General features: G+C 38.1%; 1 protein-coding gene across 1 annotated transcript in view; it reads right to left on the bottom strand.

Moving 5' to 3' along the window:
- Positions 1-14,322, bottom strand: part of LOC129753580 (transcription factor SPT20 homolog) — a 541,529-nt gene that overhangs the window by 32,115 nt on the left and 495,092 nt on the right. The window contains exons 6-7 of the mRNA XM_055749410.1: positions 10,595-11,692; positions 10,333-10,475 (exon numbers count right to left, since the gene is read on the bottom strand). Coding sequence (XP_055605385.1) covers positions 10,333-10,475; positions 10,595-11,293 — 842 coding nt within the window. The 5' untranslated portion in view covers positions 11,294-11,692. The remainder of the gene's footprint in view (positions 1-10,332; positions 10,476-10,594; positions 11,693-14,322) is intronic.

Below are 14,322 nucleotides of genomic sequence, written 5' to 3'. Positions count from 1 at the left end.
AAATTTTAGTTTTTTGCGTTGAATTTAAAAAGTATGATAACATTGATCATTTTAATTGATTTTACCCAACATAAATGTAAATAAGACCCAATTTATCATGGATTATCAATGAAATAAAAGGAAATAGCATCACAGAAAACTATCACAGAATTGTTGGGTAAAATCACAGAAAGTCAGAATTTTTCTTCTCAAAAACACAGAATTTTTTTCGGCAACCTTGGTCGCAGGTCTAAATCGGAGCTTAACTAATTTCTCGCTGTACTTGTGCCGTTAATCATCACTCATTTGTTTTGATTTCGCGTCCAATCTCCCCTAAGACACGGCAACTAATTAATATACGTGTTTGGATATCAATGAACTTCATTACTGTCGAAAAAGGGACATTTTGACCTTTTTTTCCAATGACATTCACACCTACTAAAATCCATGAATTTCATTGCAACATTCGTAGAACCAACCGAACCAATGACATTCGCTAGGCAGAAATGTTATTGAAGAGAAAAATGACATGACATTTTGGTTGGCGAATGTCATTGCCAAACTCATGACATTTTTTTCATTTGCGTAACATTTTTTTGAAGACTGTCAATGTCATTGAAGTCTCGGAGAAATGTTATGGGAAATGTCATGCGAATGTTACGAGTTTAAATTTCATTTCAATGACATTCTCAAGGGTGATTTTGACTGTTTTTTCACTTTTCTTAAACAGGATGAGAGCAGAAAGTTATATGTGGAAGTTATGCGACGAATACAGCAGTTTGAGTTTTCTACGACATTTATTTCTCTTAAAAGTTTTCTAAATAATTTCTCGTTAAGGTTTAGGTAGTTGATAATAGTTTTGTTGAAAGTTACATTCAATTTTTCGGATTGGACATCAAAGGTCGTTGTTATTTTAAAACGATCGCTTATTTCAGTGAAAATTATGTTGTTCTTTATAATGTGTTATGTCGGTTACTCAGTCATCAACAACGTAAACATACCCCAATGTGATCATCAATCTTCTAATTATTCATTCGAAGATACCAGCTCAAATTAAAAGAAAAAGTTGAATTTGATTCTGATTAAGGATCATTGAAATGGTCTTCGTATTGTATAAAGTAGATTTTTTTTTGCGAATGGGAAATCACACGGGCCAGGATGATACTAGCATTTTTTTTTATCATTTCCAAAATGTAAGAAAAAGATATTTTGGAACAAAACTTCTGAAAAACATTCAAAATACCTCTACCATTTAGAGGAAAGTGTTCTAAAATACGCATTCAGTAGATTGACGAAATGGCTAACAAATAAACGTATGTATCTTATCAGCCCAGTTTGGGGGTAAAATCCTTTTGACATATTGCATAAAAATTATAATTATTCAAAGAAAAAAAAATTAAAATAAAACAAGAACTTGAATATTTTTGTTAAAAAAAACCTCTCATCAAACATAAAATCGCATCAGGAATGATAACTCAAGTTGTTAATAATGTTCCTGCGAAACCCAATTCCTAGAGAATAAGTTAAAGGTCGTAAAATAGTTGGTTGAGGTCGGTTTAAATGGTTTAAATCAGATATGGTAAAAAGACCGCCATGTTTGCAGATTTTGGAGACGGTTTTGCTCAATTTGACCTCCCGCGTGGGCTTCAAGTGAGAGAACAGCTTTTATTTTCTTTCAGCGACTAACAGCGATTGCTAAAAACCAGATGGTGTTTTTAGAAGAATTGTCCAATAAGTCCAATAAGAGAAGATAGCTGGCAACGGTTTGAATACGCATGCTCAAGTCCGTAGGTTTGACAGAATCGAAAAATATTCTGATTTTGGCTAAATGAAACTTGATGACCTTTTTTTGGTTGTCAGGTAGAATTTTCGTTTATCCGCAGAATCCCGTTGATTTTCTCCATGGTTCGTAAAACTCCGTAGGAAATGCTGATAGTCCGTGGATTTTGAGCATCGATCCGTAGCTCCGTAGAAATGCTTTAAATACGTAGATCCACGAGAAATCCGTAGATCTGACAACGCTAATCACCGTTTGAAATCTTTTCGGTTATCTAACAGCATGGGTGATGCGTGCATTCTTCCCTACGTGGAGTTATATTCTACAGTTTCCCATGTTGCAAACAGTGGCCAGAGTGTCCATTCCTGAGAATTCTATGTTCGGAATTCCCGAAAATTCCCTGTAATTCCTGGAAAATAGACTGGTAAATGAACTCTAAGTGACCCTTTATAGGAGCGCGATTTTGATTTCGAAATTTAGTAGCCTTGCCTGGAGAAAACTAATCTCCATAATGCTACGGACATCAGCACATTTTGGCCAGTGGCTTAAGGGTTATTTATATGATTTTGACAGTGTTGATACTTACGGTTTCGGCAGAGGAAATCTGCCGCTCCGTCGGCGAAACCAAAACAGTTTGTTTTGGTTCCGCATGCTTTGAGTCAATTCGCAATTGAAACAATAGCGGTGATGATTGATGATGACAGCTGATGATGTAAACATTTGTACCGTGTTTACCATCATCAGCTATCATCATCAATCATCACCGCTATTGTTTCAATTGCGAATTGACTCAAAGCATGCGGAACCAAAACAAACTGTTTTGGTTCCGCCGACGGAGCGGCAGATTTCCTCTGCCGAAACCGTAAGTATCAACACCTCCCCTCAATTCGCAGATTGAGAGTGCTGAACAGCTTCGCGTGCCTCGCCCTTGGTAACGCCTTCGTGAACGCATCAGCTGGCTGATCCTCCTCAATTCACCAAGGAAGTTTGTTAACCACAAACCTTCCTTGACCGCATGGCAAAGGGCTCCTATCTCAGCTTCGGTCGACGACAGACTGACCGTCTGCAGACGTTTCGTTGTCAATCCGAGCTCGCGTTTCTGCGGCATACCAACGCCATAACGGTCATACGTCGATGGTATCGCAGAATACACTGCAGGCCTCGCCAGTGGTTATCCGCTAGACTGGCCTGGCATTTACTTAGTGCGCTAACCGCTTCACAAATATCTGGTCTCGAAGATGTGGCCAGATATTGTAGACAACCGATCTATTCTTTGAACAGTTGTTCGGTGATAACCTCACCATCGTTCAGCTTCGTCCAGCGAACGTTTGTGTCACGAAACCTGTGACCTACGGTAAGCCAACCGCCTCCCATGCCGCGTACTTCTCCAGGGCTTTTTCGATAGCTGTCTTACAGAAGACCCAAACAGAATGTAACATGGGTTAAGCTAACCGCTTCCCAAATCTCGCTCTCATCCAGGACTGCTTGATAGTACGCTAACCGCAGCACTAATTTTCGGCCTCGAAAACAGCAAACAACCGATCAAATCGTTGAACGGCTGCTCAGTGATAAACTCACTTCGTTCAGCCCAAATCTCGTTCCTTTCATGGCTGCGGTGGTCTTCCGGAAAAACCAGTCCCTTTGGCCCTTGAGCTTGCTGACGATGCGAAGTTGCTCTTCCTCATCATCAGCGGCTACGTTAGCCACGTAGCGTTGATTAGCTTCTCCTGTTCGCTGACTGCATCTCTGGGCCGATTCGGGATTGACGGAATCTTGATCATACGCTGACTGGCACCGGAACCGATGATTCGTTGATTCCGGTTGCTGATATCCTCAGCACGTGAGCGAAGAAAGTTTCTTGCATGTTGCTTTCTGGTTACCCCAGAGAAGCAACCTCTTGTAGCTAATAGTGCTAATTCTCGATGTCTCCGAGAATAAGCAAGAGTTCGCCCGCCAGCACCCGTCCATAATGCCTCAGAAATCAAGGAGTGGTTGAAATCGCTGGCGACTAACCGTCGCTCAAACCACCTCCTCCGACGCACCCGGAACAGCTTCCAACCGTCGAATAAAAGTTTGCGCATGCTAACCGCAGCGCAGCTACCAAGCACGAGAATAATCCTCTCGACTTGCAGCTTCATGGCTTTTCGCTTCGCAGCTTCAACGCTTCGAGCACTCCAAAAAGCCGGAGTGCAACGATCAGCAGCATGAGCCAGATCTGGCTCTTATGCGTTGCGGAAGTTGCTGGCAACTAACCGTCGCACAAAACATCTCCAAAGCCACAGAAAAATAGATCTATAAGCTTGGATAAGCTCACGCGTTCTGATCACAGCGTAGCTCCACATCACGAGAGTAACCCTCGAACTGTTTCTTCCAATCTCCGATCTGGGCTAATCCTCCATCTGGAGCATTCGGACCTGACCAATCCTGGTAACAGATCCCGAGAGTTCTCCTTCCGGCCGTCGGAAATGAAACCATGCTGCTAACTGCAGCACGGTTCGTGTCGACATCGAGAGTAACCCTCTCGGAACCCGACTTCCCAGCCTCGAACTCCAGTGACACCTTCTGGCTGACCTGAAGCATCTCGTGGCCTCTGTACAGACGATTCTCTGCGCTGGTGGTCCTCTGTGCATAAGTCAGCTCATACCTGCTGACCACAGCGCAAACCACAGCACGAGAGTAACCCTCTCGGCTATCAGCACCACCCAATTAATCCGGGGTGGACCTCCTGACCATCGCGCTGCCCGGTTGCGGATCCAGGGAATCCTCCCGGCCGTCGGACGTGAGCTCACGAATGCTAACCGCAGCGTGGCTCGTGACGGCATCGAGAGTAACCTTCTCGATCCGCGAACCTCCCCGGACTCGACCTTTGGCGGAACCTCCTGGCTGGCCGTGGACGTTTCGCTGCCTGGCCTGATTGGTCCAACTCCGCTGGCTCGGGGACCCTAGGTTGGCTCGTCTCGGCGCTGGCTGCTTCTCCATCAGCTGGCTGGCCCTCTTCGATGGTCCTCTGGCTGGTGGCTGGCCCCTCGACCTGGCTGGTCCTTCTGCCCTGGTCGCTGATGAACTTGCTAACCGCAAGTATTGAGAGTACCCCTCTCACTAACTCTTTGTTCGTTAATCCAGACGTATCTGGGCCCATAACCTGTTGTTTTTCAACAGACAGTTTTTCTTCAATTATGCTTCTGAAATTAATGAAACCAATTAAATTTGTTCAGCTATATGTTTCCTCCCTCCACAAAAAAAAAACATGTACATGCCAAATTTGTTGAATATTTTCCACGAACTCTCGAGTTTTTTTTTTTATTTTCTCTCAAATTTCTTAAACCCCTTCTAGGAGAAGGAGGAGCTTAAAAACTTCGTAGAAACAATTCCCGGTCTCAAAAATATCTCCACGCCTATATGTTCAGTAGTTTCCGCGTCCATTGAGGACATCCGAAATACCAAACCTTTTATACAGTGGACCAGCTTAACCCATGTATGCGTTGCAACCCATCCATTTGAGAAAAGTTTAAAATCAAATCTTATAGAATGTATTCTCTCATAAATTTCTTATTCTTTTTTTTTGTTTTATTTTTTGTGGATTGTTTTGAACACATTTCTGATGACTCAAAAATTTATACGTTTTCTTCCCAGTCTGGGTTGCCAGGTGCCCTGATTTGTCCGAAAAACACAGACTTTTGATCCTTCGTCCAAATATTGCTCAGACACAGGTTTTGCCTTGATTTTTGTTCCAGGTGCCCAGATTTTAAAGCCTTTAAAAATTACAAATCAATATCAATGCACTGAAAACCATTTTTAAGTGTAAGATCATGCTAGATATCTCGCTTGGATGCACTACTATTTCATTCCCAGATAACCAGAAATCGTAAAGTAGTGTTCATTGTAGATTGTATAAGCATCCAATTTAGATTGGAATTATATAAACATCATGTTGTAGCTAAAACAAGTTAAATTTCATCGGTTATGGTATGTATAGTTCATTATATACGATAACATTTTGTTAATCGTATAGAAAGATCAATACAGTTGTTTTGAATCTTAGTAGAATTGTGTAAAGCTCAATATTTAATCCCACTGTACAATTAAGCAATCTTTCATGCTTGCGATCCATGATGGCATATTCTTTCCATGAAAGGTCGTACAGTAATTGTGAGAACATCGTATTATGGAATTTAAACAATCTATTCGTACTTGTCATTCAAAGGCGCTTATTGAAATAAACTTAATCGGTAAATAATTGTTACTAATGCAATTCCTATGCTAAGTAATATCGTTATAATCTTATGTCAAATTGTCAAACCGTTTAACAGCGCTGAATACTATTATTGATTGTAATATAATCGTTTATGAGATAGGTTAAAGCTGTATATAAAAAAACGGCATCTATAAATAGATTTGGAGTCCGAAACGATGATGTGGTATTTTATACGATCAACTGATTTTTAAACGGAACTCTAAACTGTACATCAACAAATTTGCTTGTTTGTATCAACATGAAATGGCGCCGAGGAAGTATCGAAGGACAGGGATCGGAACATTGTGAGTTCGAGACTGAGGGAAGGTATAGATGAAGTTGTATATGGTTCAATTTTTTTCGCAGTAAACATTAAATTCTATTGTATTTATGTTCACGACGATTCATAGTAAAATAGTAAAAGTTGTACAAACCTCAGGCTACTTGCAAAAGGAAATTGTAATCAAATTGTAAGACAGGCAATAGAAAGTTGTAAGTTGTACAATCCTAAGTTTTTGTGCAAAGCAAAGTTGCTATCCAATTGTTGAAAACGCAATACACAGTTTTATATTTTCAAGGTGAGCAAAATTTGGTCCGTATATTGCCTCCACTTTGGTACGTACAGGCTCATATAGAATATTCTATAAAACTTTTTCAGATTGTACAAAAGTGAGTATATCTCAGAAACAACTGAAATATACAGACCAAAATGTTCACCGCGTTGGTTACACTAGTTTACAGCATTTTTGAACTAAGTAAACTGAAGGGTAATATTAATGAAATTCAAAAATTCTCAGTAGAACAGTTTTTGAGTTATGCTCCAAATATGAGAATTTGGAATATTTAAAAATTTACTTTTACTTAGATTGAAATATCTCGGAATGCATAACAGTAACTTGAAATCTCTTTTTTGCAGGTGAATGAATTTTCTATTGATCATGTGAGTATCATTTTTGCCTAATCAACAGTATGAGTGATATTTGTGACTTTATGATAGAAAAAATTATAAAAAACGCAATTTTTTAGAGAAAATTTTATTTTAGCGAAAGTTTTAGACTCGATGGTTACATTTAAAAAATCTGATTTCCTTCTGGCCTTGAATGTCAATTCAAAACAAAGATTTCATGTAGTTATTTATCAAAATCGGTTGAAAATTGATGAAGTTATGATAACTTTACCACAACTCTTATATTTGCATTTTTGAATAATTCAACGAACCGCAGTGTATTTATCATGGTATAGGAAGAACTAAACATGGAAATTCTCACTCGCTTCTATTCAGAATAATTTATCAGCTTACCAGAAGGTCACATGCAAAATTTCAGAATGATCTGACCATGGGGATGGGTTGCTTGAGTCTCAAACGTGAATTTGAATTTAAGGTATTATGCTCGGAAGGAACAATAAATCAGTAATAACTTTTTTTTTTTATTACAAGCCGATTGTTTTTTATGATTAATTTTATTAATGCCAAAGCTGAGACAAATATTTCACCCGAAGACTGCAACACGATTGGACTTGAAACAAATAAGTTGTTGCGGTTTAAAGATTGTATTTTGGCCGAAAATTCTCGTATAAAACGCAATGCGTAAAAAGTACTCATTGTGTGTTAGACAAAATTAGCGGCCTTTAAACCACAATAACTTTTTTGTATCAAGTCCAATCGTGTTGCAGTCTTCGAGTGAAATGTTTGTCTTAACTTTGACTTCAATAAAATTAATCATAAAAAAACAATCGGCTTATGATGAAAAAAGTTATTCCTGAAAATGCAGTATTTTTGTTCCTTCCGAGCATAATACCTTAAAATCAAATTCACGTTTGAGACTCAAGCAACCCATCCCCATGGTCAGATCATTCTAAAATTTTGCATGTGACCTTTTGGTAAGCTGATAAATAATTCTGAATACAAGCGAGTGAGATTTTCCATGTGTAGTTCTTCCGATACCATGATAAATACACTGCGATTCGTTGAATTATTCAAAAATGCAAATATTAGAGTTATGGAAAAGTTATCATAACTTCTTCAATTTTCAACCGATTTTGATAAATAACTACTTGAAATCTTTGTTTTGAATTGACATTCAAGGCCAGAAGGAAATCAGATTTTTTAAATGTAACCATCGAGTCTAAAACTTTCGCTGAAACAATTTTTTTTCTAAAAACATGCGTTTTCTATAATTTTTTCTATCATAAAGTCACAAATATCAACAATACTGTTGATTATAGGCAAAAATGATACGCACATGATCGATAGAAAATTCATTCACCTTCAATATGCAAAAAAGAGATTGCAAATTACTGTTATGGATTCTGAGATATTTATATCTATGTAAAAGTACTTTTTTCTTTAAATTTTCATATTTGGAGCATAACTCGAAAACTGTTCTACTGAGAATTTTTTGAATTTTATTTTCGGATTCAGCGCCCGATTTAACATTTAAAATATAGGTCGGTCAATAAAGTTCACGATTTTTTTTTTAAAATTTTGTAAACTAGTGTTATTAATTGTTTGAAACTTAATTGTTTAGTAAGATCGTACAGTCAAGGATGCCGAAATCACAGAAAAATCTGTAATTTCACAGAATTTTAAGCAAATTTTCATCACAGAATCTGTGTCACAGAACACAGAATTTTTGAAATATTCACAGATTTCACAGAATTTTTGAATTTTGAATGAATTTCCGAAATTATATTTTTTTTTGTCAGTATAAAATTAAGATTTTTCTTCTTGAATACAAAAAGTATGAAAATATTGGTAATGTTAATGGATTTTTCCCAACTAAAATGTTAAAAAGAACCAATTTATCTTGAATTGTCAAAGAAATTAAAGGAAATAGCGTAACAGAAAACCATCACAGAATTTTTAAGTAAAATCACAGAAAATCAGAATTTTTTTTTCTCAAAAACAGATTTTTTTTCGGCAACCTTGCGTACAATGCGTAGAAGAATAACGTGTTTTCTTCTTTTTTTTCCTTAGCTCAAAATCAACCAAATGAGAAACCCACTTAACGAATGATTAATAACCTTTATTGGATTTGGATCTATGAAAAGCAGCAAGTTCATTCCACATTTTTTGCATATGAAGGCTTTAGAACCACTTTATAAGCCCCTTACGACTCCAATCTAGTTCAAAATATTTTATGCTATTTAAAAAAATCAGCCGAACCTTGATAAGCAAGAGCTGGTGAAGCAAGAAACCACTTTGAGTAAGGGAAATTGCCTGGTCCCATCGTTTCATGGCTTAAAACTTCTAAGAGTGAGAGTGATAAACCTCATAAAAATGAGTTTTTTCTCTAGCTAGACTTAGGAAATTCGAGAAACTACGAATTCCAAAATCATGTTTTGGTTTTGAAAATGGTATCTTGATACAAGGGGAAACTGTAAATTATTCAATAAACGAATTTTCATAGTTTACTTATTATTTATTGGAACTTCATAGGAAGTTCCGAATAAGTTTGAATGATTTTTTTTTATCAGATACAAATACGAAATATATAATTTGTTTGTATTTTGTAAATTTCTATGGATCACAAAAGCATTTATGTGCTTTAAACCCTTTACAAAACGAAACAAGGATTAGTGAAAAAAAAAAATCTATCGAGAAAATATAGTTTAGTCCCTTGGATGCTCTCTACATCAAATGTTGTATGTATTTTCAATGGAAGCGAAGTTGTCTGTCATGTGCTGAAAGCATTTACGCAGCCAGGTTTTCTCTCTTTTTTTTGGCTTATTTAGGATATTTTGCAGTGCTGTTGTTCATTTCAAGTAATAAGCTACTCCTGAGTAGCAGAATTTATCAACAGATAAGGAGATAATTAAGATGTTTTGAATAGTTAGCTAAATAAAAAAAGCTAAATAAAAAATAAAAAATAATGGTGATTTGTATGCCAGAATTAGTTTATTTCCATGTGAAAAAGATGCAAGTCGAGTTCCATGTTTAGAATTATCAAATTAGCAAGTTTTTTTAAAACCTTCAAAGTATGCAAAACCGTTCCAAAAAGTTTCTTCCTGGACGCGAAACAACACCCGCTCATAAATAAATCATACGTGCGTGGGTGAGTGTATCGCCTTCCCTTTGTTTTGTTCTTCGTTTCTATGAAAGAAACTTTCGTGAGCGCGTGCTCTCAAGTACCTCACCTAGTTGGTAGGTAGGTAGATGGATACAATGAATCCATTAGCCAGATAAACTTTTAATGGGGCTGTTTTGCTCGTTTTCATTTTTCCCCATTCATAAACGCATGTGCGTTTTCATATACGTGAATGTTTAAGTTATTAATATGTCAGACTGGGAGTCCTTTAAAGTCCCAATTTAAGAAGAAAAGCATAGGTATAGGAAACTTACCGCATGGCCTTAACGTCCGGCGAGTTACTCTGTAGCCCGGCGGGGTTCATAGGACTCATAGGTTTCGAGTTGGAGATTTGATTCGTGACTTTGGCTGGCGCAGGCACGGGACTGAGATCGTTCAGTATGGTCGCTACTGGTACCTGAAAGGAATAAAGTTAAGAAAAAACACGATATCAGGTTTAAAAATTAAAAAAAAAATTAGGAAAATAAAATATTGAGAGGAATGAGAAGAGAAGAAAGGGTGTCTTCCAACACGAACCTGTACAGTTGGTGGTTTCTTGAAGTTGTTAAGCTCCGGCAGTAGAAAGGTCGTCTTCGATTTCCGGTCCGGTTGCGTTTGGTTCTGGTTTGTTGTACCCTGTTGCTGTTGATCTTGCTTTTCCGACGACGAAACCGAATTCGTTGTCACGTCAATGATTACCGTTGTCTGTTGCTGCAACGGTTCCGATTGTTTTGTTTCTAGTTGCTGTTTCGTTTGTTGCGTTTCCGACACAGTCGATAGGCTGTTGCTCGTCGAGTCCTCTTCCTGTATTTGTCCTAGGCGAACGTTCGGACTGCTGTGCTGTTGCTTTGTTGAGTTTTTGTTCTTCGCTGCGAGCACTCCTATTGTTTCGATCGAAGTCGTTTTGTCGATCTTTTTATCTCCCTGTGTCTTTTGGTAATTGTTTTTGTCTTGCTGTAGATTCTTCTGATCTGCTGATGCCTTGTTTGAGTGTTGTTTCTCTTCGTTGTTTCGGTTGTTCTTCCTGTTCTTGCGCTGCTGGTCAGCCGGGCTTACGAGTTGATTGTTCAACCCTTCCGCTGCACTTTTGTTGGCGATTTGCTGTTGCTGCTGCTGCTGCTGTTTCCGGTTGTGGATGTTCTTGATGAGCTGGTTAATGTTGATCGCCTTTTTGACCGTCTCGGCTGGCCGTTCACGAACGGTGGCTGTTGTGCGAACTGACAGCATCACAAACATAGCCCGTCGGTTTTCTTTTCCAACACTTTGGCATAATATTCTTATAGAAAAGGGGTGGTTAAAATTATAATTACTTTTTTTATACTAATTAACACTTCTTTTCATACACTCTCCTATCTCCCATTTGCTTCTTCCAATCCCACTCGAACCTAACCGTTTCACGGTATCTTCACCCCAATGTTCATGCTCATAGCCGCACCTGTCGCAAAGAATTCTGTCAAGTCGTTTGGTTTTGCATTTTTGTTCATCTTTTAGCCGCGCACATACACTAACGAGAGCACTCGTGAAAAGCTGCTTGTTCTTAATTATAAACCACCTGAATGGGGCTTCCGCTAGCCGGCTGTGGTCGTCACTGTTCTTCTTTTCTATCTACTGGCACCTTCCTGATGTCGGGTAATCCTGTGAAACGATTAAAAAAATTGTAAGCTGTTGAGACGGGTCGTCGGCGGTCAGAAAACAGGGGGTATGGTCCATGAAAAACGTGACTATTTTCAAAAAAAGCTTAAGAAAAACTCACCATAGAATTAACGAATAGAAATTGCAAAAAAAAATTTAAGTAAGTTTATTAAAATCTTTTTGAGATTCTTTTATCAAGATTGTTTAACCTTTTTTTGGATAGAAAAATGCGTTTCGGTTCGCTCATATCAACTAGATCTACCCAATTAAAAAGAAGTAAAAGTTAGTGGTTTTTTAATTTTTTTTATTTTTTCGTCGTGCCTTATATTGCCAACTAATATAGCAAATGTAAAGATATTTTATTCTCGAGAAAGTCAGACTTTTATTCTGATTGCTTATATCATTGTTTGTGACACGATTAAACTTATAATGTTAAAGCTTTTTTTTCTGTAACAAAAAGCATAAAGAAAAAAATTGATATACCAAGTATTTGGTCCTCAATGTGTCGAGTTTCTTAGAATTATAATTATAAATTTTGATAATCCTACTTTTTTTCTGTAGATTAGCGTTATTTCACACAATTCAAGGACCTGAAACGAGACGAGTTACAAAAATAAAAAAAAACCTAAAAAGTAGTAGAAAAGTATTAATTTAAGTTCTTGTCCAATAAACACATTTTCTTTTCCAATGTGTAGAGATTAGATGATAAAAAAACAAAAGTTGTATCTGGCAACACTGAAGATAAATAAACAAAAATAAATTTCTATGGAAACGTTTGTTATTTTGGCAACACAAGGCAAAACAAGGCCTTTCCGGTAAAAAGACGGAATTGACTTAGGAAGCCCTGATTTTCAAGACTGTTGCTGCTGATTGTTTGCATTGATTTGGCCTTCCAATGAAAAAGGACGGAATTGGCTAAGGAAGCACAGATTTTAAGGCTGCTGTATGATTGTTTGTTTTGATTTGGCCTTCCGCAGGATAAGACAGATTGGCTTAGGAAGCGTAGATTTTTATGGCAGCTTCTGCTGATTGTTTGTTTTGGTTGGCCTTCCGGTGGAAAAAGACGGAAATGGCTTGGAAAGTGCAGATTTTGAAGACTGTTTCGGGTGATTGTATGCATTGATTTGGCCTTCCGGTAGAACAAGATGGAATTGGCGTAGGAAACACAGATGTTTAAGGCTGATTGGTTGTTTTGATTTGGCATTCCGGTGAAAAAGACGGAATTGGCTTAGGAAGCGTAGATTTTTAGGACTGTTTCTTCTGAAAACTTGTTTTGGTTCCGCCTTCCGGTGGAAAAAGACTGAATTGGCTTAGGAAGCGCCTTATTTTTTACAACTTTTGCTAATTTTTTCTTGATTTAGCCTTCCGGTGGAAAAAGACGGAATTGGCTTAGGAAGCGCAGATTTTTAAGGCTGCTGCTACTCACTGTTTGTTTTGAGTTGGCCTATCGGTGAAAAAAGACAGAATTGGCGTAGGAAGCGCAGATTTTTAGGACTGTTGCTGCTAAATATTTGTTTTGGTTTGGCCTTCCGGTGGAAAAGGACGAATTTGCTTGAGAAGCGCGGATTGAAGGCTGCGGCTGGTTGTTTTTTTTGGGCCTTCCAGTGAAAAAAGGCGGGTAGGCTTAGGAAGCGCCAAGACTGCTGCTATGATCGTTTGTCGCCAATTTTTAAGACTGCTGCTATGATCGTTTGTTTTGATTTGGCCTTCCGGTGAAAAAAGACTGAATTGACTCAGGGAGTTATTGCTGCTTGTTTGCTTTGACTTGGCGTTCCCGTGGAAAAAACAGCTTCCGCTGATTGTTTGTTTTGATATAACCTTCCGGTGGAAATATCGGAATGGGGATAAGCTTAACAGCGGCACGTAGCGAGCTGTTGTGGGAGATTGTTTATATTGATTTGGCCTTCTGTTCGAAAAAGACGGGATTGGCTTAGGAGGCGAAGATTTTATGGCAGCTTCTGGTGATTGTTTGTTTTGATTTGGCCTTCCGGTAGAAAAGATAGATTGGCTTATAAAACATAGATTTTTAAGGCGGCTTCTGTCGATTTTTCGTTTTGATTTGGCCTTCCGGTTGAAAGACCGGAATTGGCTTAGAAGCGCAGATTTTTAAGACTTTCGCTGCTGATTGTTCATTTTGATTTGGCCTTTCGATGGAAAAAGACGAAATTGGCTTACGAAGCGCAAATTTTCCAAACTGTTGCTGCTGATTTTTTGTTTTGATTTGGTATTCCGGTGGATAAAAGCGGAATTCGCTTAAGAAGTGCAGATTTTTAAAACTGTTGCTGCTGATTGTTTGTTTTGATTTGGTCATCCGGTGGAAAAAGACGGAATTGGTTTATGAAGCACAGATTTTGAAGGCAGCTTCTGCTAATTGTTGCTGCTATGATGGTTTGTTTTAATTTTGCCTACCGGTGTAAAAAGACGAAATTGGCTTAGAAAGCGCAAATTTTTTACGCTGCTGCTGTGATCGTTTGTTTTGATTTTACCTTCCTGTGGAAAACACTAAAAGAGCCTACGAAGCACAGATTTTTAAGACTGCTGTTGATGATTCATTATTATCACTTGGGCTTCCGGTAAAAAAAAGACGGAATGTTTTAGGAAGCGCAAATTGTTTAGGCTGTTTGTTTATTTTG

The sequence above is a fragment of the Uranotaenia lowii genome, chromosome 3 (genome assembly GCF_029784155.1).
Source record: "Uranotaenia lowii strain MFRU-FL chromosome 3, ASM2978415v1, whole genome shotgun sequence".
NCBI lineage: Eukaryota > Metazoa > Arthropoda > Insecta > Diptera > Culicidae > Uranotaenia > Uranotaenia lowii.
This window is presented reverse-complemented; position numbering and strand designations above follow the sequence as displayed.